The sequence below is a fragment of the Podarcis liolepis genome (genome assembly GCF_965112155.1).
Source record: "Podarcis liolepis genome assembly, chromosome: 12".
NCBI lineage: Eukaryota > Metazoa > Chordata > Lepidosauria > Squamata > Lacertidae > Podarcis > Podarcis liolepis.
In genome coordinates this window covers 40,590,587-40,615,089 of record NC_139563.1, presented here as the reverse complement: position 1 = coordinate 40,615,089, position 24,503 = coordinate 40,590,587, and the positions used below count along the sequence as shown (strand labels likewise).

General features: G+C 41.6%; 1 protein-coding gene and 1 long non-coding RNA gene across 17 annotated transcripts in view; one reads left to right on the top strand and one right to left on the bottom strand.

Annotated features, from left to right (window-relative positions):
- The window catches only part of ZNF385D (zinc finger protein 385D), a 554,298-nt gene that overhangs the window by 354,122 nt on the left and 175,673 nt on the right, over positions 1–24,503 (top strand). For 2 of the 15 annotated variants that reach the window (XM_083468259.1, XM_083468257.1), the window contains exon 1: positions 18,975–19,419. The exons of 12 other annotated variants lie outside the window; for them this stretch is intronic. In XM_083468259.1, coding sequence (XP_083324385.1) covers positions 19,398–19,419 — 22 coding nt within the window. In that variant the 5' untranslated portion in view covers positions 18,975–19,397. Of the gene's footprint in view, positions 1–18,968; positions 19,420–24,503 lie in introns of those variants that run through there. One more of the 15 variants, XM_083468256.1, reaches the window with a different exon arrangement.
- Positions 5,395–15,819, bottom strand: LOC310690100. Of its 2 annotated transcripts, none has more exons than XR_014517900.1 (4): positions 15,765–15,819; positions 12,329–12,420; positions 7,948–8,068; positions 5,395–5,643 (listed from the first exon to the last, which is right to left on the bottom strand). It is a non-coding gene; the product is annotated as an uncharacterized lncRNA (long non-coding RNA). The 2 variants fall into 2 exon arrangements; XR_014517901.1 differs by lacking the exon at positions 5,395–5,643 and adding an exon at positions 6,052–6,675.

Genomic DNA, 24,503 nt, shown 5'->3' with positions numbered 1-24,503 from the left:
AACCTTGCCGACCCCTGCACTAGATCCTTAACTTGCATATCATCCCTCATATTCCTCAAGGGAAAGATCAGGACCAGGGGGGTGTTTATTACCTTCCCCTCACCCTCTCAGGGCAGATCCACAGCATATATTTAAAGCACACCCAACACACGTTTTAAACCCATGATTTCCCTCCAAAGAATCCTAGCAACTGTAGTTGCCCCCTTCCAGAGCTATGATTCCCAGTACTCCAAGCAAACTACATTTCCCAGGATACTCTGGGATAAGCCCATGCTCTTTAAATGTTTGCTGGATGTGCTTTAAATGTGGGGTGAATTGTGAAGAGTGAATTGCGGATGTTGGGAATCAGTTCAAATGAAACACAAGAATAGTGATTAGACTGAACCTTAAAGGCCATTTAGTTCATTCCTTTGCCAATGCAGAAAATCATCTTCTGTTTGTTATTGAATTGACAACAACAACATCATCAACAATAAGCAGTTTTTCTTACTATGTTTAAGAAAAGTTAGATTTTTTTGAGACGTCGTTTAGCTTGTTTTACTATTTGAGACCCTTCTTAACTCCATGTAGATTTTCTGCAAGGGAACTTTACTGAAATTATGTGGGTCAAAAGCTCCCAGGAAAATCCGACCTCGCACAATATTTTGTTTCTGTGTCCCAGTACTAATACAGTGGAACGTTCAGAGTATTGATATGGCAGTTTACTAGTGAGGACAATTTCATTTAACAATACAAATGCTAAACTGCAATTAAAATCAATAACTGACAAACTGTGGTTCTGCTTTGAAATACTAGAATAAAATGTCTCTTAGAAGGTCATCATTCTATCTCTATCCAAAAGGTCATTTTTAAGAAGATGGAAGGTCAGGTTCTATTCAAATAGTGAGAGTCATGATTTTTGTTACTTCCGCATCCATTCTGCCATCACCAAGACTTATTTCTATCACCCAGAAATTGCATCTCTGGTTATATCTTTCTTTGGCCCAAAGTAGTTGTGAAGAATAATCCTTCAGTTTTCTCAAGGCTGCTTGTTGTTGTTGTTTAATGAACAACAACAGTATGGCTACATACCTCGTTCTCTCATTTGTCCAATCAAAATTCTCAGCTCCCCAGCAGCTTCTCTTTCTGTATTCCTCCTCTCCCTTGAGTAGCCATGCTGACAATTATTCTGCCCTCCTCAATTCCTAGTTTGCAGCTGATATTAATTTTAAGAATATGTAAAGAACAAAAATCATGGACTTCCCACCAAAAGTAGTTTGGTCCTTTCATCTTTGGGCCTTCAATAGACAAACAACAAACTCTTTGCTATGCAATGCTCTCAGTAGGAAGAGTCAGTAAGCTGAGTTCCCTCGCTGCGAGAAGCCAAGTTACAGGGAACCAGGCAGAGGGCCTTCTTGGTAGTGGCACCCGCCCTGTGGAATGCCCTCCCACCAGATGTCAAAGAGAAAAACAACTACAGTGGTACCTCGGGTTAAGAACTTAATTCGTTCCAGAGGTTCATTCTTAACCTGAAACTGTTCTTAACCAGAGGTACCACTTTAGCTAATGGGGCCTCCCACTGCTGCTGTTCCGCCACCGCACAATTTTCACAATTTTCATCCTGAAGCAAAGTTCTTAACCCGAGGTACTATTTCTGGGTTAGTGGAGTCTGTAACCTGAAGTGTATGTAACCTGAAGCGTCTGTAACCTGATGTACCACTGTATCAGACTTTTAGAAGACATCTGAAGGCAGCCCTGTTTAGGGAAGCTTTTAATGTTTGATGGCCTATATTTTGTTGGAAGCCACCCAGGGTGGCTGGGGAAACCCAGCCAGATGGGCGGGGTATAAATAAATAAATAAATAAATAAATAAATATTATTATTGTTATTATTGTTATTGTTATTATTATTAAATTAAAAATTGGCATGGAAGGATATGTCTTTCTATGATCAGTTGTAAAGTGAATGTGGATCTTCTGGATTCTGAATAATGGATATTAACAGCAAAATCCTTGAGCTGCCGTAACTCTTAGTTTGTTATCACGTTGTAGCAGATGAGGGTTTCTAGGCCAAGTTGCTTTCCTCGTTGGAGACAACTAGGTGTTACAATATTGCAAGTCAGTGGGATCCATCTACAAGCCTATTTGTTTAAAATACCCTACATTCTTAGTGTTGTTTCCATGAAAGTATTATGTTCATTTATTCCTTATTGCTCAGTCTATTGGAATCAGGATAGCAGCAGTACTCTACTGTCTTGTTAAATAGGCAGCACCAAAACAGCTATGCGGTAAAAACAACAACAACCCAAAAAAGGAAAGTTACCTGAAAATTTGTTTCCTCCAGAGAATCTTAATATTTCTTCAGTGCTTTAGATGCCTCTTGGTTCTGCCAAGTCCTTCTGAGGTTGCCTCATTTCTGTTCTATGTGTGCTCAACTAAAGTAGTCTTAAGTGCAACGTTGCCAAGAAAAGCGCTGGGTACTTAACTGCAATATGTTTGATGTAAGAGCTCTTACCATACATAAAATGTCCCTAGCAAACCATTCTTCAATTACCTTAGCTTGAAGAAGTTTGTTGAGGCATCTACGTGAAACTAGGGCACTAACATTAAGCTTTTGAAGCTAAAGCTGGAATTTGAAATAGTACTTGCTTTTTGAATTATTTGCCTTCTTTCAGCTAATATGGCTCTGATCTGAAGTTTTAAATATTTCTGGTGTTAAGCCCTGCGCATTCAAACACTTTTGTAGGAAATGTTCTTTTAGTGTTTTCTCGCTTATTATATAAACTCTAAATTGAATGAGTCAGTTTTCTCATTTCCCCCCTCATATAAATATTTTCCTTTGGGTTGATTCTCCTGGGAAAGCTAATTATCAAAGATATTTGTCTGACAAAGGTATACGTGTCAAGAAGGGGATTAGAACTCAAAGTCAATTTCAGCTGCACACAGACATGATCACTCTTCTGTTAGGAGGGCCACTTCACAAAAGACGTATTTCCCATAGGGAAGTTATTTCTGTGCAGTAAGTGCCATAGATTCTTCATTATAGCTTGAATATACATGTGTTCAAGCACACATGGCAGAAAGTGTGCTCATATGGCAAAATAGAAACTTGTGTATTTACCACCCAGGTTTCACATAGTTCCCCCGCAGACAATCGACTCCCATGTTGGAAATGCCATATTGTGTGAATTAAGCCAGGAGATACCATTGCAGCCACCTTTCCTCCTGTGCTATTGCAGAAGCTGGGTTGGGCACCTGCTTCTATTGGCAGGACTCACTGTTTTGAGGTCTGGAGACTGTTGACATTACTGTAGTCTTGGCAAACCACAGAAATATTATGATAATGGTAGCCTTTTGTTACACAAGTAACCCAACAGTCACTGGTAATGTGCATGAACCAAAAGAAAGCTCATTCAGATATTCAGGGAGCAACATAGGGACACCTGGTTTGAAACAGTGCAGTTTTAAAAGACTTTAGGGAGGCCCTGCTGTTTAGGGAAGTTTTTTATGTTTAATGCTTTACAGTGGTACCTCAGGTTACAGACGTTTCAGGTTACAGACCCGCTAACCCAGAAATAGTACCTCAGGTTAAGAACTTTGCTTCAGGATGAGAACAGAAATCACACCTCAGCGGCGCAGCAGCCGCGGGAGGCCCCATTAGCTAAAGTGGAACCTCAGGTTAAGAACAGTTTCAGGTTAAGAACGGACCTCCGGAACGAATTAAGTTCTTAACCTGAGGTACCACTGTATTGTGTTCTTAATATTCGATTGGGAGCCGCCCAGAGTGGCTGGGGAAACCCAGCCAGATGGATGGGGTATAAATAAATTATTATTATTATTATTATTATTATCATCATCATCATCATCATCATCATCATTATATATGTAGGTTCGGCCACTGGAAACTCAGTTGTATTCCCTTTCCTTGTTTCACAGTGAAGAAGTGGGCAAACCTCTTCTTTACTTCAGTTGCTTTCTTCTTCACTCTGCCCCCCCCCCCATTACCCAATGTCTGTACTACATTTACAAAATTCTCTGTTACCTCTCAGGAAAGTCAGCATGGGGGAGAGTAAAAGATGACTGATGCAATTAGGCCAGTTCAGTTATTCAAAATCTTATCCATGCAATGCAGCTTAACAACTCTGCCTCACCCGCCAAAGGCGACAGTCTCGTGAAGGATGTAATATCAGACTAGGGATGTTTACGGATACAGCCACAGCATTCCTGCAGCAATATCACTGATTGTTGGCTTTCCAGAAGCATCTAGTCGGCCATTGTGGGAAACAGGATACTAGATAGATGGACCCTTGGTCTGATCCAGCATGGGCTCTTTATATCTTGCCACATGTCTCAGCTGTTACACAGGAATGATTTCCTGTGTTGTAGTACAATGTGTGTGTGTGTGTGTGTGTGTGTGTGTGTGTGTGTGTGTGTGTTAGTTACATGTGCTGTTGATGCAAATATTCTATTACAAGTTGTCTCCTGCTTATTCTCCCTATTGCTCTCTACCTCACTGCAGTATAAATTTTAATGGCTCGGAGAGAGCAGAAGCATCATTCCATGTGTGGAGGTATCGTCCCTTGAGTATGTTTGCCAGTACTGCTTTGTAATGAAATATAGTAAATATTGCATACACAGTCATTCCATTTTGGGTCTTGGCAAGCAATAGCCATACAGATTAACATGAGAAACATTTAAAAAAAATACTTAAGGCCATATTTTCTTCAGAGAAGAAGCTATGTGGAAGCCTTTCTTGACATATTGACTTAATGACATCAAGAATCACAAAACAGAGAAACCAGTAGGAGAACACTTCAATCTCCCAGGACATTCTATACAAGATCTCAAAGTAGCTGTTTTACTACAAAGGAATTTCAGAAATAGACTGGAAAGAGAAGCTGCTGAATTGCAACTCATTACCAAACTTAAAACAATGGAGAGACCTGGTCTGAACAGAGACATTGGATTCTTATCTCATTATACCTGACTAAGCCATTTCTCACCTCCTCACCCCTTGCCTTTTCCTGTAAGACCTATTACAGTCGTTAAGAGTCGTCAACAGGCTCATCAGGCTCATCTCAACCATCTGCCAATCTCCGATTCCCACCACCCTTCTGAGTAATACCCCTCCCCACCTTCTCTATATATAGAAGGATCTGGCAACTTCTGTTTCAGTGTATCTGAAGAAGTGTGCATGCACACGAAAGCTTATACCAAGAACTAACTTAGTTGGTCTTTAAGGTGCTACAGGAAGGAATTTTTTTTATTTTAATAGCAAGTATAAGTGTGTATGTATTCTAAAGACCAAGTTGCACCATTTAAAACACAATACTGTAATAATATCAACCAACAATGGAAAACCATATGTATTATATAACAGCCTTCCATCTATTAACTGCAGCCTGTCCATTCACAAGTGTATGCAGAAATGGATGAACCAAACTTAAGATTGGAAAAATGAGGAACTGAGAGGAACCAAAACTGACAGATTTCCCCATCATCATCATCAACACTTAATTGGCATTACCTACAAACTTTCAGAATAAATAGGCTAGTGTGATCTCGTCGCCATTTCAACAGTACAGTCATTTGCCAAAGGGAAGAAGAGGCGAGCAATCTATTTCATCTCTGTGGGTCTCCAGCAAGGGCGGGATCCTGTAGCGTACTTCGGTGACAAAAAAATCAAATAGAGGATCTTAGCTATTGTCTTGGTGAGCTACTGGTCTCTCCCCATCAATTCCTTTGAATTTTTTTTGTAGCAACATCACTAAGACCTCTATCAAGCTATCATCTGTCTGTCTGTTGCATTCTCTCCAGTTTCCCAAGTGGTGATAGGTTTAGGGCCAGTGCTACCTATCCCCCCTTTGGCTGCAAGAGCACTAGACATAAATGGTAATTTTGTAATATTTTGTAACATAATGTAAATGCATTTTTTAAAGCGATTGCATAAGTAAAGTAAAAGTGGAGACATAAGAGGCACTCATGTAAGGGAGGAGATCCATTACCACATACAACAACAACAATTTATTAAATTTGTATAACACCCTATGCCCATAGATCTCAGAGTGGTTCACAACAAATGTAATATCCCTCCAAAGAGGGCCTGCACACACAATGTATGTTTAGCAACTCAGCACTTTCTCTATACCTCTGTCTCTTCCAAACTGTGAAACTGGTACTTCTTCATGCACACTTGCACATGCATACCTGATGTGTGCACCAAAGAGAAGATTCAGTTCAGTCCCTGAATTGGTGTTTGAAGAGCAGCCTGGCTATTTTGTCTCAGGGGTCCTTCTGTGTCTGCATTATCCCCACTCCATTACTGGAAAATTATTGAGGGGAAATGGCTATAACATTTTTTTATTGTATTACATAAGTGGATAAAATTTGTCGGCATAGTGCCCCTTCCAGAATGAATAAGACCTGCAAAAATACAGGTGAATAGGTCCAGGTTTTGCTGTCCTGGGTATCATTAAACGTTTTCTAAGGAAACATATATAACTTGTGTTTATTTTGGGATAGACCTAGATGAAATCTGCAAGCAAAGCCACCATTTCTGAGGGAATAAATTGTGTCAAATGTTAGAAGTGGTTTTCTTGCAAGGTCAACCTTTACAGATTTGGGACAGGTAAAAAAGAAGGGACTTAATCTCCCCCATGTGTTTTGTTGGCGAATTGCAAACATGAGAACAATGTTCCTTGGTAAAGAAACAAAACAAAAATGTCAAATCACAGACAAATATGTTCAGGTACTTTTGTTCTATGCACCTATAAAAGCTTATGGGGGGCAGGGAGGAACTAAAAGAAATTCACATTCTGGGGACTCAGTTACATTGGCAAAGAAAAAGTGCATTATATGCGTTGTATATGATTATAACACTGTGACACCAGATGGCGCTGAAGAGTTCCGTTTTTGCTAACCCGATTTCTCTTATAAAGTTTACAATGCGTTTAACTGAAACGCTTCTTTGATGTCTCTAGAGTGTCAACACAAGGGGGTCAACACAAGGGGGCTTGTGAAGAAGGCGCAGCAGAGACTGTACTTTTTGAGAATACTAAGGAAAAACCATCTTCCGCAGAAACTGCTGCTTGCCTTCTATCACTGTGCCATTGAGAGCGTGCTCACTTATGGCTTATGTGTGTGGTACAGAAGCTGTACTACCCAGGACAGGATGGGGTTGTGCAGGGTTGTTAAGGCAGCAGAGAGCATTGTTGGCTGCCCACTCTCCACCTTAGAGCAGATTTATGCCACAAGGTGCCATAGGAAGGCACTGGACATAGTAAAAGATCCATCGCATCCTGGTCACTGTCTCTTCGAGCTCTTGCCATCGGGACGGAGATACAGGACGATGAAGACAAGAACGAGCCGTCTTAAGAACAGCTTCTTCTCCAGAGCGATCTCGGCCCTGAATGCGAAGCCCGGACTTTGAAAGTCATCTAATCTCCCTTGCTGTATTATACTGTATTGTTTAATTAGTGTTTTTATGGAGCAGTCAAGTAATTTTGTTGTCCCCGAAGGGGGCAATGACAATAAAGATATTATTATTATTATTATTATTATTATTATTATTATTATTATTATTATTATTATTATTAGATCCAACCTGGGTAAAACAATTCCCTCTGATCATACTGATGTGTCAGTGAAGACAACACAGGGAGACAGTGAGTAATAAGTAGTAGTAGAGCAGTCACAATCAGTACTGCAGAAATGACTGCTGCTTCTTGCAAGCAATAGTGTATTTCTTCCTTATGGTAACCTTAAAGACATTTAATTTTGCTTTTAGCAGAAACTTGCCTGTAGCATTTGTTTGAAACCTGGATATGTGAGGCACCAAAAAGTGCTTCAACTCATGCTGCTTCATAGAGATCCTGCTTCACCCATGACAAGCCTTCTGAGGCACCCTGCTTTGACTTTGGGTTCATCCAAATCTGATATGCACCCTGGGTAACTACCCTCTGCTCTTTACCTGGTCACTTTCAGGTCCCTTTCCTCGTGTTCTGAAGTGTGTCTCTTTCACGAATGCACACACAGATTCCCATCTATTTCCTCTTCATTAGCTCCCATTAAAGAAACAGCAACCAACCATCCTTTGCAGACAGTAAGAGAGAGAGAGATGGAGAGGGGAAAGAGAATGAGCTTCTGGTACATTCTGAAAAACCAGGCTTCTCACTCTAGTGATTAAAAATGTTGCTCATCATGCAGTCGAGAAGCATAGTATTTAACTGATAAATTGTGAAGCTAATTTATCGCAGGGAGTGAGGGTTAGGTAGACCACGTTTAAGTCCTACTTTTTAATCTGTTCAAGGCAAAGAGGATAGAGTTACTGAATAGACAAAAATAGTGGCCGAGTATTTTCAGGAGTCATAATTAAATTTGGAGTCATGGAACATCAAAAGAGAATTGCAGGAAAGAATATAAGTAGACAGTGGTGCCCAGACATAGACCAGTATTTGGCTATGCAAATTAACTGTCAAAATTAGAGGCCAAAAGGCTCTGTCAGTCAGATGAAAAGGTGGGAGCACAGAAAAAGCTCTCCCTTGCAAGTTAATTCTTTATAAGTGAATTGGGAATAGTTTTGATAGCTAGTGGCATGATACAAGACAAATAACCCACAATCTTTTTTTTTTAAACCAGTTAATCCTAGGTGTTTACAAAATAATATTTTTTAAAATCTCACTCTTGTCTAGAGTAAATGATAGTAAGTTTAGCAGAATTTGATTCTTTGCCTTTATTTCTTTTCAAGGCAAGCATGCTGGTTATAATATGATATTCTATTTGGAAATGACCTTTTTCTGTCCAAGGTTAACACCTGGAAGTTGTTGGGGATTTTTTACCCATGACTGAAGGGTGAGAAAATAAAAAGCGAAATCCTGTGTGTATTTTATTGGAAGCTTCCTGGGACTTATTCTGAGCAAATTATTCCCAGGACTGTAGCCTGGAAGAGTGGGGAGTAGGCAGTGGGGAACGCTGCATCCCACAGTGATATCACTGTTACTTACTGGGATGGTGTTGGGGTGAGGTAGGGTAACAGCCAGGGCAGGAATGTGCAGGTGCACTGCTAGGAGCATCCAATTGGTTCTGCCATTGGGTCTGCACCGCGTGTGATGCGAGAGTACTCAAAGGCAAGAGACGCTTCACATGTGAGCATTCTCTATCCCTGGGGTTTATTGTGCTGCGTTACAGCATTCCTCCGTGTGGAGCTTTTGAAGGGCTTGAGGGAGTTAAACGATGGTGTTGCCTGCCACTGTTTTTAATCTGCTTTGTGCATCAGTTAGTCATCTGCACCACAGAGATAATGCTTCTCTACCTTACAGGAGCATTGGGAAACTAAACATCCATTAATGATTGTGGAGCCCTTAGATGCTACAGGCAGTGATGAAGGTCATATTCTGCATGAGCAGTGTTGACAGATTGCTGCATGCTTGTGTGAAACAGGTAGAAATACATTTGGATTCACATTGAACCATGAGCTAGCCATATTAGCAAATTACCATGAGATAGTGTTACCAACACATTAAGTAAAATCACCATCTGATACACATTTTTGATCAATACCCATTCCTAAAGAATATTATTTCCCATGAATATTGACTGAATTTGGAGTGGAAGATATAGTAGGCATAATTACTGAAAAGGAGAATTTTGGTAGTGTTTTTAAGGGGAAGATACTTTATGTGGCAAAATATTTCATCTGAAATTAAGATGGGGGAAATGATATTAGTTTGACTTTTAAAAAAATTCTCCACATCTTTCAATATTAGTTATTTTCATAGTTCTCAAATCTGTTGAGAACCCTGCATTGTTGCAGAAATAACTGCTGCAAGAACTATAATTGAACTGATAAAGTCTGCACGGCTAAGACTTGCAAAGACTCTTCCCGTCAAAGGTGAGTCTTTGTTTACCTCTTGAAAATGCCGCAGAAACAGGTTCTGGAAAGCCATTTCCAATAGAGAAAGGGCCAGTTGATCAGATAGCAGCTAAACTAATGAAAAGCATCATGGAAGTGACAGGAAGATTAATTAAGTCCCTCCAGTCGTATTCACAGGCGGCTATACAGAGTTCCTTTGGGTACTGCTGCAGTTAAATAGTATTCATGGTGACAAATATTGCAGATTTCCAGAACTGACACCTCTGATTCAAGGGTAAAAAAAAACAGCATACGCACAACAGCCACCACATTTGGTAGTTTTGTCTAGTGAGGACAGGAAAATCGAGCGAACTGCTCTTGTGACTAGTAAATCAAGAAAATCTTTAATAAAAAATATTTTTTAAAAAAAAACCACACAAAAACTCAGCAGCCTCAGCCTTAATAGCTTGGTCGGTTACAGCATGGTGCTGATATTGCCAAGGTTGCAAGTTTGATCCCCGTATTCTGTGATTCTAGAAAAGAAATGCAATTTGGGAAGTGGAATTAGCATGTGTTTCTTTTAGGCACAGAACCAAGTTGCTATATCGCCATTATAAAATGCCACTGGGCTGAAGTATGCCGTTGGAGTGGAAATGCACCCCCAGAGTTGGATTAATCTTTGGGGATTGACATCTTCTAGAAATATTGCTCTTGAACAGAGAATTATGGTTTAACTTGAACAATTGGCACCCAATTTTGTATTTTTCTTCTCCCTTCCTCTTTTTCTTTTTGCACTGTGTTTTTTAAATTGTAAGCCTGCGGCCAGAGACTTTTGTGGAGGGGCTATATCAGGGGTCAGCAAACTCGGCATCGACAATGGAGTGCACCTCCAGGGGTGAAGCCAAATAACAGCACCTGCTGTGGAATAGAGACCAGTAACTTGGAACTGCTGCCTTCTGCATTTTATTTTTCTGTGTTAGTAGTACTAGAGTGACCTCTTTGGGGTGTGTGTGGAGGTCCTGGTGGGCTTCCCAGACAGCAAGACTCTCGCCCTTGCTGATGTGGTCCAAAGGAAAGCAGAGCAATGTGTTTGGCAGAAGCTTGGCTGCAGGAATTGCTGGAAGGAGGCGTACAAGGTGCCATCCAACTGTCTTAGGGACCCCACTCTGGATTTGTGTGGGGTTTATTCCTCTCAAAGATGTCCTGCAAGGCAGTGGGTATGGATTTTTCTTTGGGTTTTACTCCTGAAGCCTTTCTCATGAATGAGTATAGCCGCAAGGCATCTGATGTTTAGGATTAGAGTTTTTCATTTCCTAGATGGTCTACCTTCCCAGTTTGATGAGCCCCATCTGCCCCTCACTTCCCTCTACAGCATGTTCAGAAACTGCCTTCTTGACCATTGGACCCACTAATGGGTCTCATCTGCTCAGCCTGTCGGGGCCTATCTTCACATGCAGAGGAAGTCCCTAACTCACCGAGGGTTTGAGACCTATCAGTTCCCTCACCTGGTTTAGCCAGCCAGTCAAAGATGTTTCCTGGGGTGTGGATGCTGTCACATGCTGACAGCTTCTATGAGCCACAGGTGAGAGCCAAGTGCAGGATGGGGACCAAGGTGGACAAACTACCCCAGAAGCAGCACAACAAGTCTCTCACCAGAGGTACAGTGGTACCTCGGGTTACAGACGCTTCAGGTTACAGATGCTTCAGGTTACAGCAGTGGCGTAGCATGGAGGGTGCAGGGGGGGCCGGCCGCACCGGGCGCAACATCTGGGGGTTAGGGTTAGGGGGCGCAAATCCACGGGTTAGGGGGCACAAATTACTTGCCTTGCCCCGGGTGCTGACAACCCACGCTACGCCACTGGGTTACAGACTCCTCTAACCCAGAAATAGTACCTCGGGTTAAGAACTTTGCTTCAGGGTGAGAACAGAAATCGTGCGGTGGCAGCAGGAGGCCTCATTAGCTAAAGTGGTACCTCAGGTTAAGAACAGTTTCAGGTTAAGAACGGACCTCCAGAAGGAATTAAGTTCTTGACCTGATGTACCACTGTACTAACCTTCCCCTAACACCCCATACACCCTGGCCGGGGGCAGGGAGCTATATAGTGAATAGTTAAATATAAATGGATAAAAGAATGGCACATTTCATTAGATGTGATTACATATGTAAGTATCTTAACCAATTTATTAGATTATTCTGTTAATATATACAAAAGTTGCACCTGCAAAAATGTGTTTGTGTGAGAGACAGAGAGAGTGAGTGATGAATGCAAGATAGGGTTGTTGCTTTTTTAAAATGTTAGAAGCACTTTCAAACAAATGATACTACATGTGAATTCTTGGGTGGTGCCATCATGCAAAGGAAGTGGACCACAAGTGCATAAATGTTGTTATTGGCAGTCAGTCTCAGGAGAGCCTTGGAAATATTTTTTTCTGCAGTTTCTTCCTGAAACAGTTCTAGATGGATACAAAGATAATATACATATTTTGCCAGGGCACTTACTGTGTTTGACTTGAAGCTGAAGATTCTGCACACTTGGAAACATTTCCAGTTGCTTTAGGCTTCTCACGTTGTTGTGAATGGTTTTTCTTTCACTAAAATTTGCAAAAGTTAATTTTAGTTTAACTTTCCCAAATGTTTTAGCAATGGATTGGGGGAAGCAAACATAAAGATTAAATATAATATTTTTTGCCAATCTCTTTTTATTTTATATTACAGCACAGTACATTTAGGTTTCCAATAGCCGTCTAGGCTAGAAAAGATGAAATTTATTTTTTTTGGGGGGGGGGATGGAAACCTCTCAAGTGTGCGAGAACTTTTCACCTACCATACAAGGCATCTAAACTGATAACGTTTTGTCATCCTGTGTCTTTTGTTGCACATTATTACATTTCTGCCAACAAAACGGTCCCTGGATGCACTGTTGCACATATTCACAGAAAACCTTCTCATCAGCTTCTCAAATTGAAATTCATCATAGGCAACCAGTAAGAATCCAAGGATAGATCTATTATTGGTTGCCTCCTGCAAGTTTGCAAAAGCAAAAGAGAGGCTTCCAGGAAACCGCAATAGTTGAGCAGGCACATTAATTTTATTAAATATTAATTTGTGTTTGTGGAAGGCATGCCTGTAAGTGACGTTTTTATTCTTAGCACGGGGCAATGTGTGAGCCATCAGTTGGGATGAAGTTTAGAAAATAAGACAGGATTTGAATTAATTAATAAGATTCATAGGAAGCCCTTTGCTTTGAGCCTTTGAAGTGTAGTACTTTTTGCAAGCCAAAAAAGTGAGCAATTATATATAAAAAACGGAATGCTCTCCTTTCTTTATAACTCTTCAGGCATGCCATCACTTGTATCCACACAACCCTTTACTAGGGATGGATTCCCCCTCCCCCCAATTCTCATTTCACTCCTTAATCTTAGTGAGAAGTAACTCACTCCCACCCACCCACCCCAGTTCTGCTAAAAATGCAAACAGTTCATGCATTATTGCATGCATTATTATATTTATAAGATTATATATGTACTATATGCATACACATTCCAGATTTTCTCAAGTAAGTAGCACATAAACAGCTTAACATCCATCCATGTAAAAGTGCTGGAAAGTATTGTTAAAGATAAAATAACAAAGCATTTAGAAGGACAAGCCTTGCTGAAGCAGAGCTACCATGGCTTCTGCAAGGGAATCCTATCCTGTCTCACTAACCTTTTAGAGTTTTTTGAAGCAAAATAAATAAATAAATAAATAAATAAGTAAATAAATAAATTTCTTCCGGTAGCACCTTAGAGACTGAAGAAGTGTGCATGCACACGAAAGCTCATATCAATACTGTAACTAACTTAGTTGGTCTCTAAGGTGCTGCTGGAAGGAATTTTTTTTTAAAAAATATATTTTATTTTGTTTCGATTATGGCAGACCAACACGGCTATCTACCTGTAACTAGAGTTTTTTGAGTGTGTCAGCAGAGGTGATTGTGTTGCAAGGTATCTCACAAAAGACTCCTGAATAAAGTTAGCAGTCACAGAATAAGAGAAATCCTCTTGTGAATCAGGAATTCTTTAAGTAACAGGAAGCAGAGTGTAGGAATAAATGGACAGTTCTCTGAATGGAGAGTCCTGTGTTCTCCAAGGATTAGTAGTGGGACTTGTGCTTTTTAACTTGTTCATGAACCATCTAGTGTTAGAGGTGAGCAGTGAGGTGGCCAAGTTTGTTGACAATACTAAATTTGTGCTTTTATCCTGTATTTTTATATTGTGAACTGCCAATAATAATTTGTTCAGGGTCATTAAAACAAAATGTGAAAAGTCCTAAAAAGACATCTCTGTGTTGAGTGAATGGGTGGTAACATAGCAAAGTGATTTCATTGTAAACAAGTGTAAAATGATGCATGTCAGGGCAAAATCTTCCTTAATTTCACATATATGCTGAACTGGGCACTCAACAGGTAGTGAGCGACCAGGAATGAGACCTTGGGTTTGTAGTGGGTAGCTCATGTTGAACCAGTGCATGACAGCTGTGCAAAAGACAACTTCCATGTTAGGAATCATTAGAAAATTCAAATTCTGTACCCATTTAAAGGAGGGTAAATCTGTCTGAACTCTGTGGGAATTACTTCTCAGAAACAGCCAATGAAAACAGCATGATTGTAAAAAACCTCAAAGTGGTTTACAAATATATATATAATATAATAAGATACTGTATGTATTGTTTTGTGGATGCATCCAGTGATATCACAAGCATTGAGTAATGTGTATCTGAGATACCACTGAGCCAGTTATTGGGGAATACAGTACCTTCTGTGGCCGTGGAAGGCTGTGGAAGACTACAGTTTTCTTGCCTATCTCACACATCCTTTAATCCCTGGATCTCTTTTCCCTTCACAGAATCCTTTGCCCAACCCATGCTCTTTAATGTTTATTAAGGATCAGTGTGGCGTAGTGATTAGAGCATCAGATTAGGTGGGGTGTGCCCAGGTCCAAATCCCTAGTAAGCCACGGAGCTCACTAGGTGAATTTGGGTCAGTCATTCTCTATCCTACCTCAGAGGCATGCTGTGTTGTAGGGAGTGCAGAACGATTGAGGTCCTTGGAGAAAAGGCGGGCTATAAATGAAATGTTAATGGACCTGTCCATTAAAAAAAACTACAACAGCCAATTGCATGCGTGTGGTTTCAGCCCCATCTGAGATTTCTGAATGGAAGGCAGTCTTCCAAGAGCTTTCCCAGACACATGTCTCAGTATAGAGACTGTTTTTTTGGCTTCTTCCCTTCATGAATTATAAGAATGTGAACTTGGAAGCTGCTTCTTAAAGTGCTGCATGTTTGAAATGCATCACTGACTGACTGCTATATGGACAAATTCTCTTTTTGCTTACATTTATGCAACTCATTTGGGGGGAGGGAAACTTGGCTCAAGTTAAATTGAAAATTTGAAGCTTTTTTTGTAAATTGCTGTGAAGATGCAAAGAAGTAAACAAATATAGAATCTGGCTCAGAGTTGCATTCAATTTGTTTTGTGAGTTTTTGCCAGAAAGATGGGCTGCTGACTTGCTTTCTCATATGTTCCGTTACAGAAGTGCAAACAGCAACCCTAAATGGTTAATGGATATTTTGGATATATTTTTGACTTTGGTTAGATTCTGCAGCTGCGGTGGGTCTTGGTGATTTTATTTTTGTGGGGGCCTCACTATATTATGTGCTTTATTATGGTGGTGAAGATGTTCATTCCCAGCAATAAACAGGACATATAGTTTTGTTCCCAGGACCAAAACACAATGTAAAAATGCATGTTTCTAGTCCTCATAACTGGAGAATAAATACTGGAAACATAAAGACAGTGTATACCAAGGTTCAAAAGCCATAGTGAGGCTGATCTGGACTTCCAATGATTAGTGAATACAGTGTTTGCCCTGCAGTGCTGCATATGTCTACTCACTAGTTCACAGAGTTCAAAACTTCTTAACCCTAGGATAGGGTCAGTGGGATTTGAGTAGACACATAGGATTTCAATTACCATATTTTTTGCACCATAACACTCACTTTTTTCCTCCTAAAAAGTAAGGGGAAATGTCTGTGCGTGTTATGGAGGGAATGCCTACGGGTGGCATGCCTACGGATTTTCCTCCTCTAAAAACTACGTGCGTGTTATGGTGGGGAGCGAAAAATACGGTACATTTGTGGTCTTGGTTACATCTTAGTCTGACTGGACTATTAATTTGTTGGGTCCTGTAGATTTGCAAGATCTTAACTGTTTGTGTTGCATGAGATCATAATCAGCTGGTGATTCCTTGAGTGAGGGATGGACCATGGCAATGATTCCAGATTCTAGAACGGGGGTTCCCAGACTATGGTCTGGTAGTCCATGAGCTTCATTCAGGTAGTTTGTGGCATGCCTGTAAAAACACAATGAAACAGCATCTAGAACAGTGCACTACAACTGTTACATCAAGGATAAAAATTATTAAGTGGTCCATCAAGACCTTCCTCAATCTCCAAGTGGTCTGTGGTGGGCGGAGGTTGGGAGGTACTGATCTACAAAGGAATGGGTTCCTCCTGCACAGGGCTGTAGACACCTTGTGGGTGGGTTTGCTTCTGTGTAAAACAAAGCAAGGAGGGGCTTTGACTTGCACCTAGAAGGCTCTTTATTTCTGGGTTCTCTTCAAAAAAAGAATTTAGGGAATGCACCTGCATATGATGTTGAGGGACTGAAGGAACAACTTTCTGCTTAAACCCCTTCCAGCCTTAGGTGTCCGTAAACTTGCTGATATTTTGTCTGCAGTACTTGAGATAAAAGGAAAGGTATGCCTTCTGTGGAAACTCACCTGATTCATGCTTAGACAGTGCCACTGCCTCATCTGAATTTAAAATTAATGGATCTGCGTACTTTATCTGCTGGATATAGTGATGCGTGTGATACCTTCTCCTACTCTTCCTTCCCTGCAGTCCTCCAATCAAACCAGGAAAAGGATAAACTGCAGACCCTTACCTTGCTGATTCTGTAACACCCATGATTTCTCTTCTCTTTAGATGTTTGTGGTTCCTTCACTGCTGGAATGAAACAGGGCTTATTTTTATTGGCGCCTTTAGGACTAAGTTGTTGTGCTTTAAGAGTATTATATCTGTCAATCCTCTTTCTGAAGGAATAAAGCATTCGTCCCATTAGATTCCATTTTTAAAAGATAAGTACTTCCGTGTGCTTTGACTTTTAATTTTAGGGCTCTTATTTTCTTCAGCATATCTGAAACTGATAGTGCTACCCAAGGAATTAACAATTGATCATAATGAAAAACAACATCCTGTAGACATAGGCAGTGCAGCCTTCCACATGCTGCCTTGTCAATTTGCATCACATCTGACCCGGGGCACCTCCTCTTAGAAGTACAAGTGCATTTTAGTATCTGTGTCTTTGATCTCTGTCTCCAGAGACTGCTGCCTACCCCCATTCCAAGATGTCAGTTGCAATAGTGTCTCAGGTCATGTGTGAACTGGCCTAAGACATCCATTTTTTCTTATAGACAAGAAGATCAGATCTTCTTCTTCTTCTTCCATCTTCTTCTATTACCATATTCTTGTTGCTTGCATCCTGAGCAAAACAATGAAAGGGCTGGGCCCTCATTATATCTCTCTATTCCCTTCTCTTTATTAAAAGGGAATTAGATTTGCCAATACGAATCTATTAGAATTAGGCTATACGATGCTTATGTCGTCATCTGTGTGTGGTACTGTGATGACAGAGAAGTGATTCACACAATACTTTGATGGTATGCACTGCCAGCACTGTTTATTTCATTTGGAGCTGGGATTGGGGGAGAAATGCAATACTTTGCTTAAAATAACTTTGATAGAACTTTTAATTTGCATATAACCTGGGTTTAGCATGAGCCAAGGAATTGCCAAGATTGCATCTTTGGGGCTCACATATGCTATATACAAATACTAAATTCATTCTCAGAGTGAGAATTGTTACGTAGATAGAACAATACCATCTCGACACAAGAAAAGAGGCAGCAACAGGCTTGGAGGAACTGGGAACCTGGGGTTCTAAACAGCCAGCAAAGACTGAGCATGCTCAGTGGGCACAGGTTGCTCTCTGAGTGGGTGGGGAGTATGATGGAGTGAGGATTCTGGAAGAGGAGCTAGCTAGCTGACCATGAACAGGAACACTTCCCACTGCAACATTTTGTTGCAAGTCACACGCATCTCACATTACGGTATCACTTGGGCCCTTAATTTCCTACCCTTTTAGCCATGTTCAAGAGACCCTGAACATATGCAGAGTGCCTTTCTGCTCCCACTCACTATTACAAGTAAAGGTAAAGGACTCCTGGATGGTTAGGTCCAGCCAAAGGCGACTATGGGGTTTCAGCGCTCATCTCACTTTCAGGCCGAGGGAGCCGGCGTTTGTCTACATATAGCTTTTCGGGTCATGTGGCCAGCATGACTAAACCGCTTCTGGTGCTATGGAACACCTTGCCAGAAACCAGATCACACAGAAACGCCATTTACCTTCCCGCCACAGCAGTACCTATTTATCTACTTGCACTGGCATGCTTTCAAACTGCTAGGTTGGCAGGAGTTGGGACAGAGCAACGGGAGCTCACCCCGTTGTGGGGATTCGAACCGCCGACCTTTTGATCAGCAAGCCCAAGCAGCTCAGTGGTTTAGACCACAGCGCCACCTTTCAAACTTCTAGGTTGGCAGGAGTTGGGACAGAGCAACGGGAGCTCACCCCGTCGTGGGGATTCGAACCGCCGACCTTTTGCTCAGCAAGCCCAAGCAGCTCAGTGGTTTAGACCACAGCGCCACCCGCGTCCCTTTTTTACCCCATTCACTAGTTTCCATTCATGTGGGCTTGTGGTTTCAGGTGAGTAAGACCTCCCGGGCAGGTTTGAGCCCCCAACGCCTTTTTCTTTGCCATCAGAACTCAGCACCCATCACCACCTCCGTTGGCACCGAGCTGCTTCTGCCAACACAGAGCACTTAAGAGCTTACCATTCCCTTAGCGGTGGTGAGATATGTTAAAACAATACCAGCTTTGTCTCGCACGCCCTCACCCCACCCTTCTGCAACACACAGTGTCAGTGGTTCCCTTTGATGCCAGCGTGAGTGTGTCTGTGTGTGCGCGCGCGCCTGCCTTACTATATAAGATTTAGCGAGAGGCAGCGTTACTTTCAACCCGGGGTCTTGGCAAGAAAACCCACGCAAAGGGGAGAAGAGGGAAGAAATGTGTTTTGTGTAGTACTCCTCGCCTTGATGTCACAGGCACGGCAAGGACATCACAAGGAGGAGTCAGATTACAGTAAGAATGGGCAGTGCAGCATGCAGCGAGAGTCAATGCTAAATCAGTGAGGGATTGTATCAGGGAGAAGAAGACTGCCTTCAAAGCCCTGATCCCAAGGAGGCTCACGCTGCTCGCTCTCTCGCTCTCGCTCTCTCTCTCTCCGAGGCTGGGAAATTTCCACACTATGTAGTAGTAGCATGAAAGCGGCTCGCTCCGCTTTGCATCGCAGCACCTCGGCGTTGGAGCTAATGCTGAACGCACAGCGCGCGGATCCTGGCTGCATGGTTAATGAGAAACATAATGTATTTTGGTAAGTCTCTCTGCTGGTGCCATCCTTCCTTCTGCCTCGCATCTTCTTTCTCTCCGGCAGGACGGACTGCGAACGTTTTGTGTGTGTGTGTGTGTGTGTGTGTGTGTGTGTGTTTCTTTCTCATTCTCCGTGGGTGCATTTCGCTGCTTCGGGAAGCCAGACCACTTCATTCACACACACCACACACGCGCGCAAACACACAAGCTGTTGCAAAGGAGGATTCCATTGTCTTAGGCTGCTCCGCACGCCTTCGCTCTGTTTAGGGGCAAATAGCTCCGGCTAACGGCGAGGATCGCCACCCCCGCTGGCGTCCCCCACCGCCCCCACCCCAAAATGAACCTGTGTGCCATCTGCAGCGAGGCTTGCGAAGCGTGGGAAGTTGGAGGCAAACTTAATGCCATAATGTACGAGCCATTGCCACACGATCTGGGATTCTGAAGTCTCTGCGCAACTATTTTTAGCCATTCCCATAGAAAAGCCCCCTTTCGCTTCGATTCCGAGAGAGGAGAAACACAATGCCTTTCTCTCTCGGCGCAGCTCTTGGCTCCTTTACCGAATACTCCCCCCCCCCCCCCGCAGAGATTCCCAGATCTCTGGATCTTGCCAGCCCAGCGCGCCAGGCAACGAACGCATAGTGGGGGCTGAGAAGGCTCCGGAAGGTCTTGGAGCGGTTCGAAATGTTTGTGCGGCGCTGAGTTCCGATGGGAGAGCTTCCTCGGGTTTATTAGCCGCAACTGACTGCATGTCTCCTAGCAGAGAAACATGCTGTAGCTCGGAAGTGTTTGTGTATATTTAGTAGCCTAGCACTGCAACGCCGAGAGCTCGCAGAGACCATAGGATACAAACTACAACTTGCTGCGAGGAAAGAATTCGTGTCTTAAGAACATGAAAGGGGGAATCTCCTCTTATCCTGACTTGGAAACTAAGATAGAGTTTATAAGGCAGTTGAATGATGTTCAGTGATGTACAGCTAGAAAGCAGGGGAATCCTGGGCTGGTCAGCAGCTTTCTTTCATTAAATATTAAACCAAGAGTTGACTTGGCACTTCGAGGAAGCCTTCCTTGCGTATTCTGCTAGGTTTATGTCAGTTCCATTTTCATTTCCAGTAAATTCCATTTTTATTTCTGCTAGCACATGCCATCCTCATTCATTTCAGTATTTCATAGAGTGTTCCGCCACCTCCCCAATTTCCCTGAAGCAATACAGTAAATGTACCCTGTATCGAAAGTTGTCTGCACATCTCCCAGAAAACTTTAATTCCTTTGTAAATCTTGTCTTGTTGAAGAGGGGAAGTGTTAAATTCTTGTACATCGTTAGATGAGGAGGTGGGGAAGCAACAATTTCTTTTTATCGTCGCGGTGCCTGATATTGTCAGTTCTGTGCTTTCCAAAAGGTCGCAATGAGCAAAAGTATTTTTCCTATGCAATTTTAAAAGTTGGGATTTCAGCTACCTATGTTTCTCTCTTGGAGGCGTCCCCTTTAATAATGGTACTTAGATGTGCTGCTAGGGGAGCTATTAGGATAGATTTCTCTGTACTCAGTTTTGCAATAGTTGTGTCTTTGATCTTGGCAAAGACCTGTGATCAATGTTACATATGACTGCAGCTGCAGGTTTCATTGACACTAGGTGCAAGCCATCTGCTCTGTAATGAATAAAATGAATCTTTTGGGATGTTCCTTTACTTGTGTCATAAGGGTCCGAGGGCTTAATGTTTTGTTCAGCATGGTTTCACTGTTCAAAGTGTCTTTTACTGGATGCATTGATCAGCCATTCACAAATTAATCTGGATGTGCACTCTGATTTAAGTTTTTAATTATTTATTGTGGAGCATCATCGTGTCACTTTATAGGGAATCTGCCGCCTAAGAGGGCTCAGCAACTAAGACTGCAGTTAGGCAGCTTTTGGGCATACTTTATTCTTCCTGACCTTCTTGTTCAAATAGGGGAGGGAGTTCCTTTTCAGTAGTAGATCATGTTCAGAGCACACAGCCTAAATCCTGCTTTCTTGATTTTCTCTAGCTATTGTGGAGAGTCTCTTGTTCATACTGACAGAAGTCTAAAGCTTATAATCTCACCTGTCCCTGCTAGGAATAGAATGAAACAGCCTTAACTTGGACAGCCTTGACCAAATGGAAGGCTGAGCACCATTCACGGACCCTTTCTTCAGGAGAACAATGGCATATAATAAGCGCACTATATTTAGAAAATAGATGTATGAAAAGCACCCATATATATTTATGTAGGTTTGCAAAAATGCAATGCTAGTTCTCTTTTGAAATTTCTTCTTTCTTCTGCATCTTTTGGGTGGCTTTATGTAAAGTGTTGCTAAGCTATGTTAAAAGTTTTACAAGAGACAGGAAAATTTGTCCTGCAGGTAAACATTTTATTCACTTTACTAGGCCCTACCATTAAAATCCTTCTAATTAGGGTAATGTTATGGTATAGCATACCACCCACTGCGTTTCAAAGCTTGAAAACAGACTAGCTAGGAACCGGCCTCCTCTGCCTGCTCCAAACATTTCTATAAATTGTATGCACATTTTTCATGGCTGAAATTTGCTCCTGTGCGTATGTAGCCTCTTTCTAAACTCACCTTTGGGCACCCATTTTCATCTCTTAATAAAATCATGGATGTAGTCGATATGTGCTATAATTGATAACATTTTATTTTCTGCTCACCAGATGTGGATTGGCTTCATAATCTTTTCATACATCTTTTCAAATGACTAGAGTTTATCACTTTGATCTTCTGGTGGAATTGCAGCAGAATTATCTATTCCCACTGACTCTGTTGAGATTGGGGTGACTGTTAAGTTGTTTGTTTTAATGATATTTTCAGTGGGTTGGATTCAGACTGAGCTAGCTGAATTTAGCTACCATGTGATAAAATGGAAGTTTTAAGTTGTGACTAACTTGTCCCATTGATTTCAATGAGACCTTCACTCACCTTAGTCTGGATTGCAGGGGGTTGGTCTGGGTGTTCCTCAGAGTCCCTTCCAACTCTATGATTCTGTGTCTAATCATGGGCATAATCAGCCAAGATGTTGTCCTACGTATGTCCCATGAATTAATGGGCCATAAGGAATTAGAGCACTGTGCTCATGTGCAGCTCTAACTCCTATATGTAGCATAGTACATTCTTCTACCTCACCCAGCACAGTATTGCCAGTTCTGACTGGCAGCCCCTCTTCTGGGCCTTAGGCAAGGATCATTCCTACCAAACGCTACATGATCCGATGTGGTTTATGTTGCGCTCATAGAACCTCTCACAAGAATCAAGCCTAAAGCATGTACATATTGGCAAGTAATATTTGTAGCATATTTTACATTAGATTTGTGTTTTTTTAAAAAAAAACATGCACATCTGTCTAGGTTAATTATCTCAATCATTTAGTACTGGAAAAGGAATCTGCTGTGAACCTTCTCCACATGTTAAAAAAAGACTGTGGGTGGTTGTCAGTGCTGTGGAGGTAATATTACAAAGTGGTACCTGGGGACTTGCTCTACTCCTGTGCAGTAGATTCTGGTTCACACAGGAACACTTATGACTGACAGATCATTTGCTTCCAGTAGGCCTCGTCTGTTTTAATAGATCTGACATGAAGTATCTACTGCTGCCGATATTTATCCTTACAGCACAGTCGATATTATAAAGTATACTCCATTCTCCCATCCTGGGTCGTCATTTAGCACTATTGCAAGGCCCCAGGTTCACCCGTGGCATGTGAGTTTGCTGAGGTATAAATGCAACATGCGCTTCTTTCCTCGCGCTCAGGAGAGATGTAGCTTGAAGGAAAAGGCATTTTTGAGGGGGTTTGTGAGCCAGCCACAATGTCAATCAGAATAAATGCTTCGGTAATACTGCAATTACATGATTGTGCATGCTAGCTCTGAAAATCCTATAACCTCTGCAACGGAATGATGGCAGCGTGTATATAAATCACCCCATTTTGTAGAAATGTTCTTCTAAAGAGGGATGCTACAAGAGGAACTGCCTACTCTGGCAATGCTTTCCTCTTATTGTTTTTGCTGCAGTACTGCCATGTTTGAGACGCTTCCATTACTCTTGCTGTTCTCTCTCTGTATTTTACGGCGAAATATATAGCAACAATGTGCTTAATCTATCAGCGCCTATCTGTTTTGGGGGAGTGCACGGTCCTCTGTAAATGGAAGCAGCAGAGAAATCTGTCACATTCTCCCATGCAGTTTAGCAGTTACTAGGGCCAGTTCTCTATTATTGTGAATACAGTAGTGGATATGATCTTGTCAGCCTTCATATTCCTTCATTGAATATCACTTTTTACTTCTAACATAGTTTCGTAAATGAGAAATTCATGGTGGATGAGTCATGAGAGAAAATATGCCCCCCTCCCCACATATCTCAGAGGCACTTTAAAGAAAATATATATTGGAAATATGAAATAAATCACTTGCCATTTCATGGAAAGTGCTTCAACAGTTCCGGTTTGTTTAGAAGAAGCTGCAGCGTGTATTGTGGAAGGTTATATACAGGCGAAACCTCCTCTTTCTAGTTCTGCTTATCTTCATGTATGGAAGAATGAATCAGAGCAAATCTTTAAGACGACACATTAAAAAATAAAATGCTTTCAGACACCATTTATACTGAGCTGTTCACTGCACAGTATTTTACAATCAGCATAAGCAATAAAACTGGGCTGTTAATACATAATGGATGTTGATTGCGAAAGAAGAATGTTTCTGAAGAGAATCAAGTTGGAGAATCATGAAATTCAAAAATATACCCCTTGGCATGTTTCATATTGCAAAGTGTAAAGTGTGTATTCTGAAATAGGGGGTAGATAAATACATTAACAGGGAGAAAGCATTTTGTGGAATAATCATTAGCAAGTAGAAACATTACAAATTCCTGTAGTATCTTCTGCTTACAAAGTGTTGTGGACATATCACATGCTTGTTTATTGGACATTTCTCTGGCTGCAGGAATTTTATGAAAATATGGGAGGTTTGTTTAAAAGATAAGTTACATGCATTCTTTTGATAATAGGCACTCCCAATATACCTCTTTGCAAGTGGCGAAATTGCTCAAACATATTAATTGACAG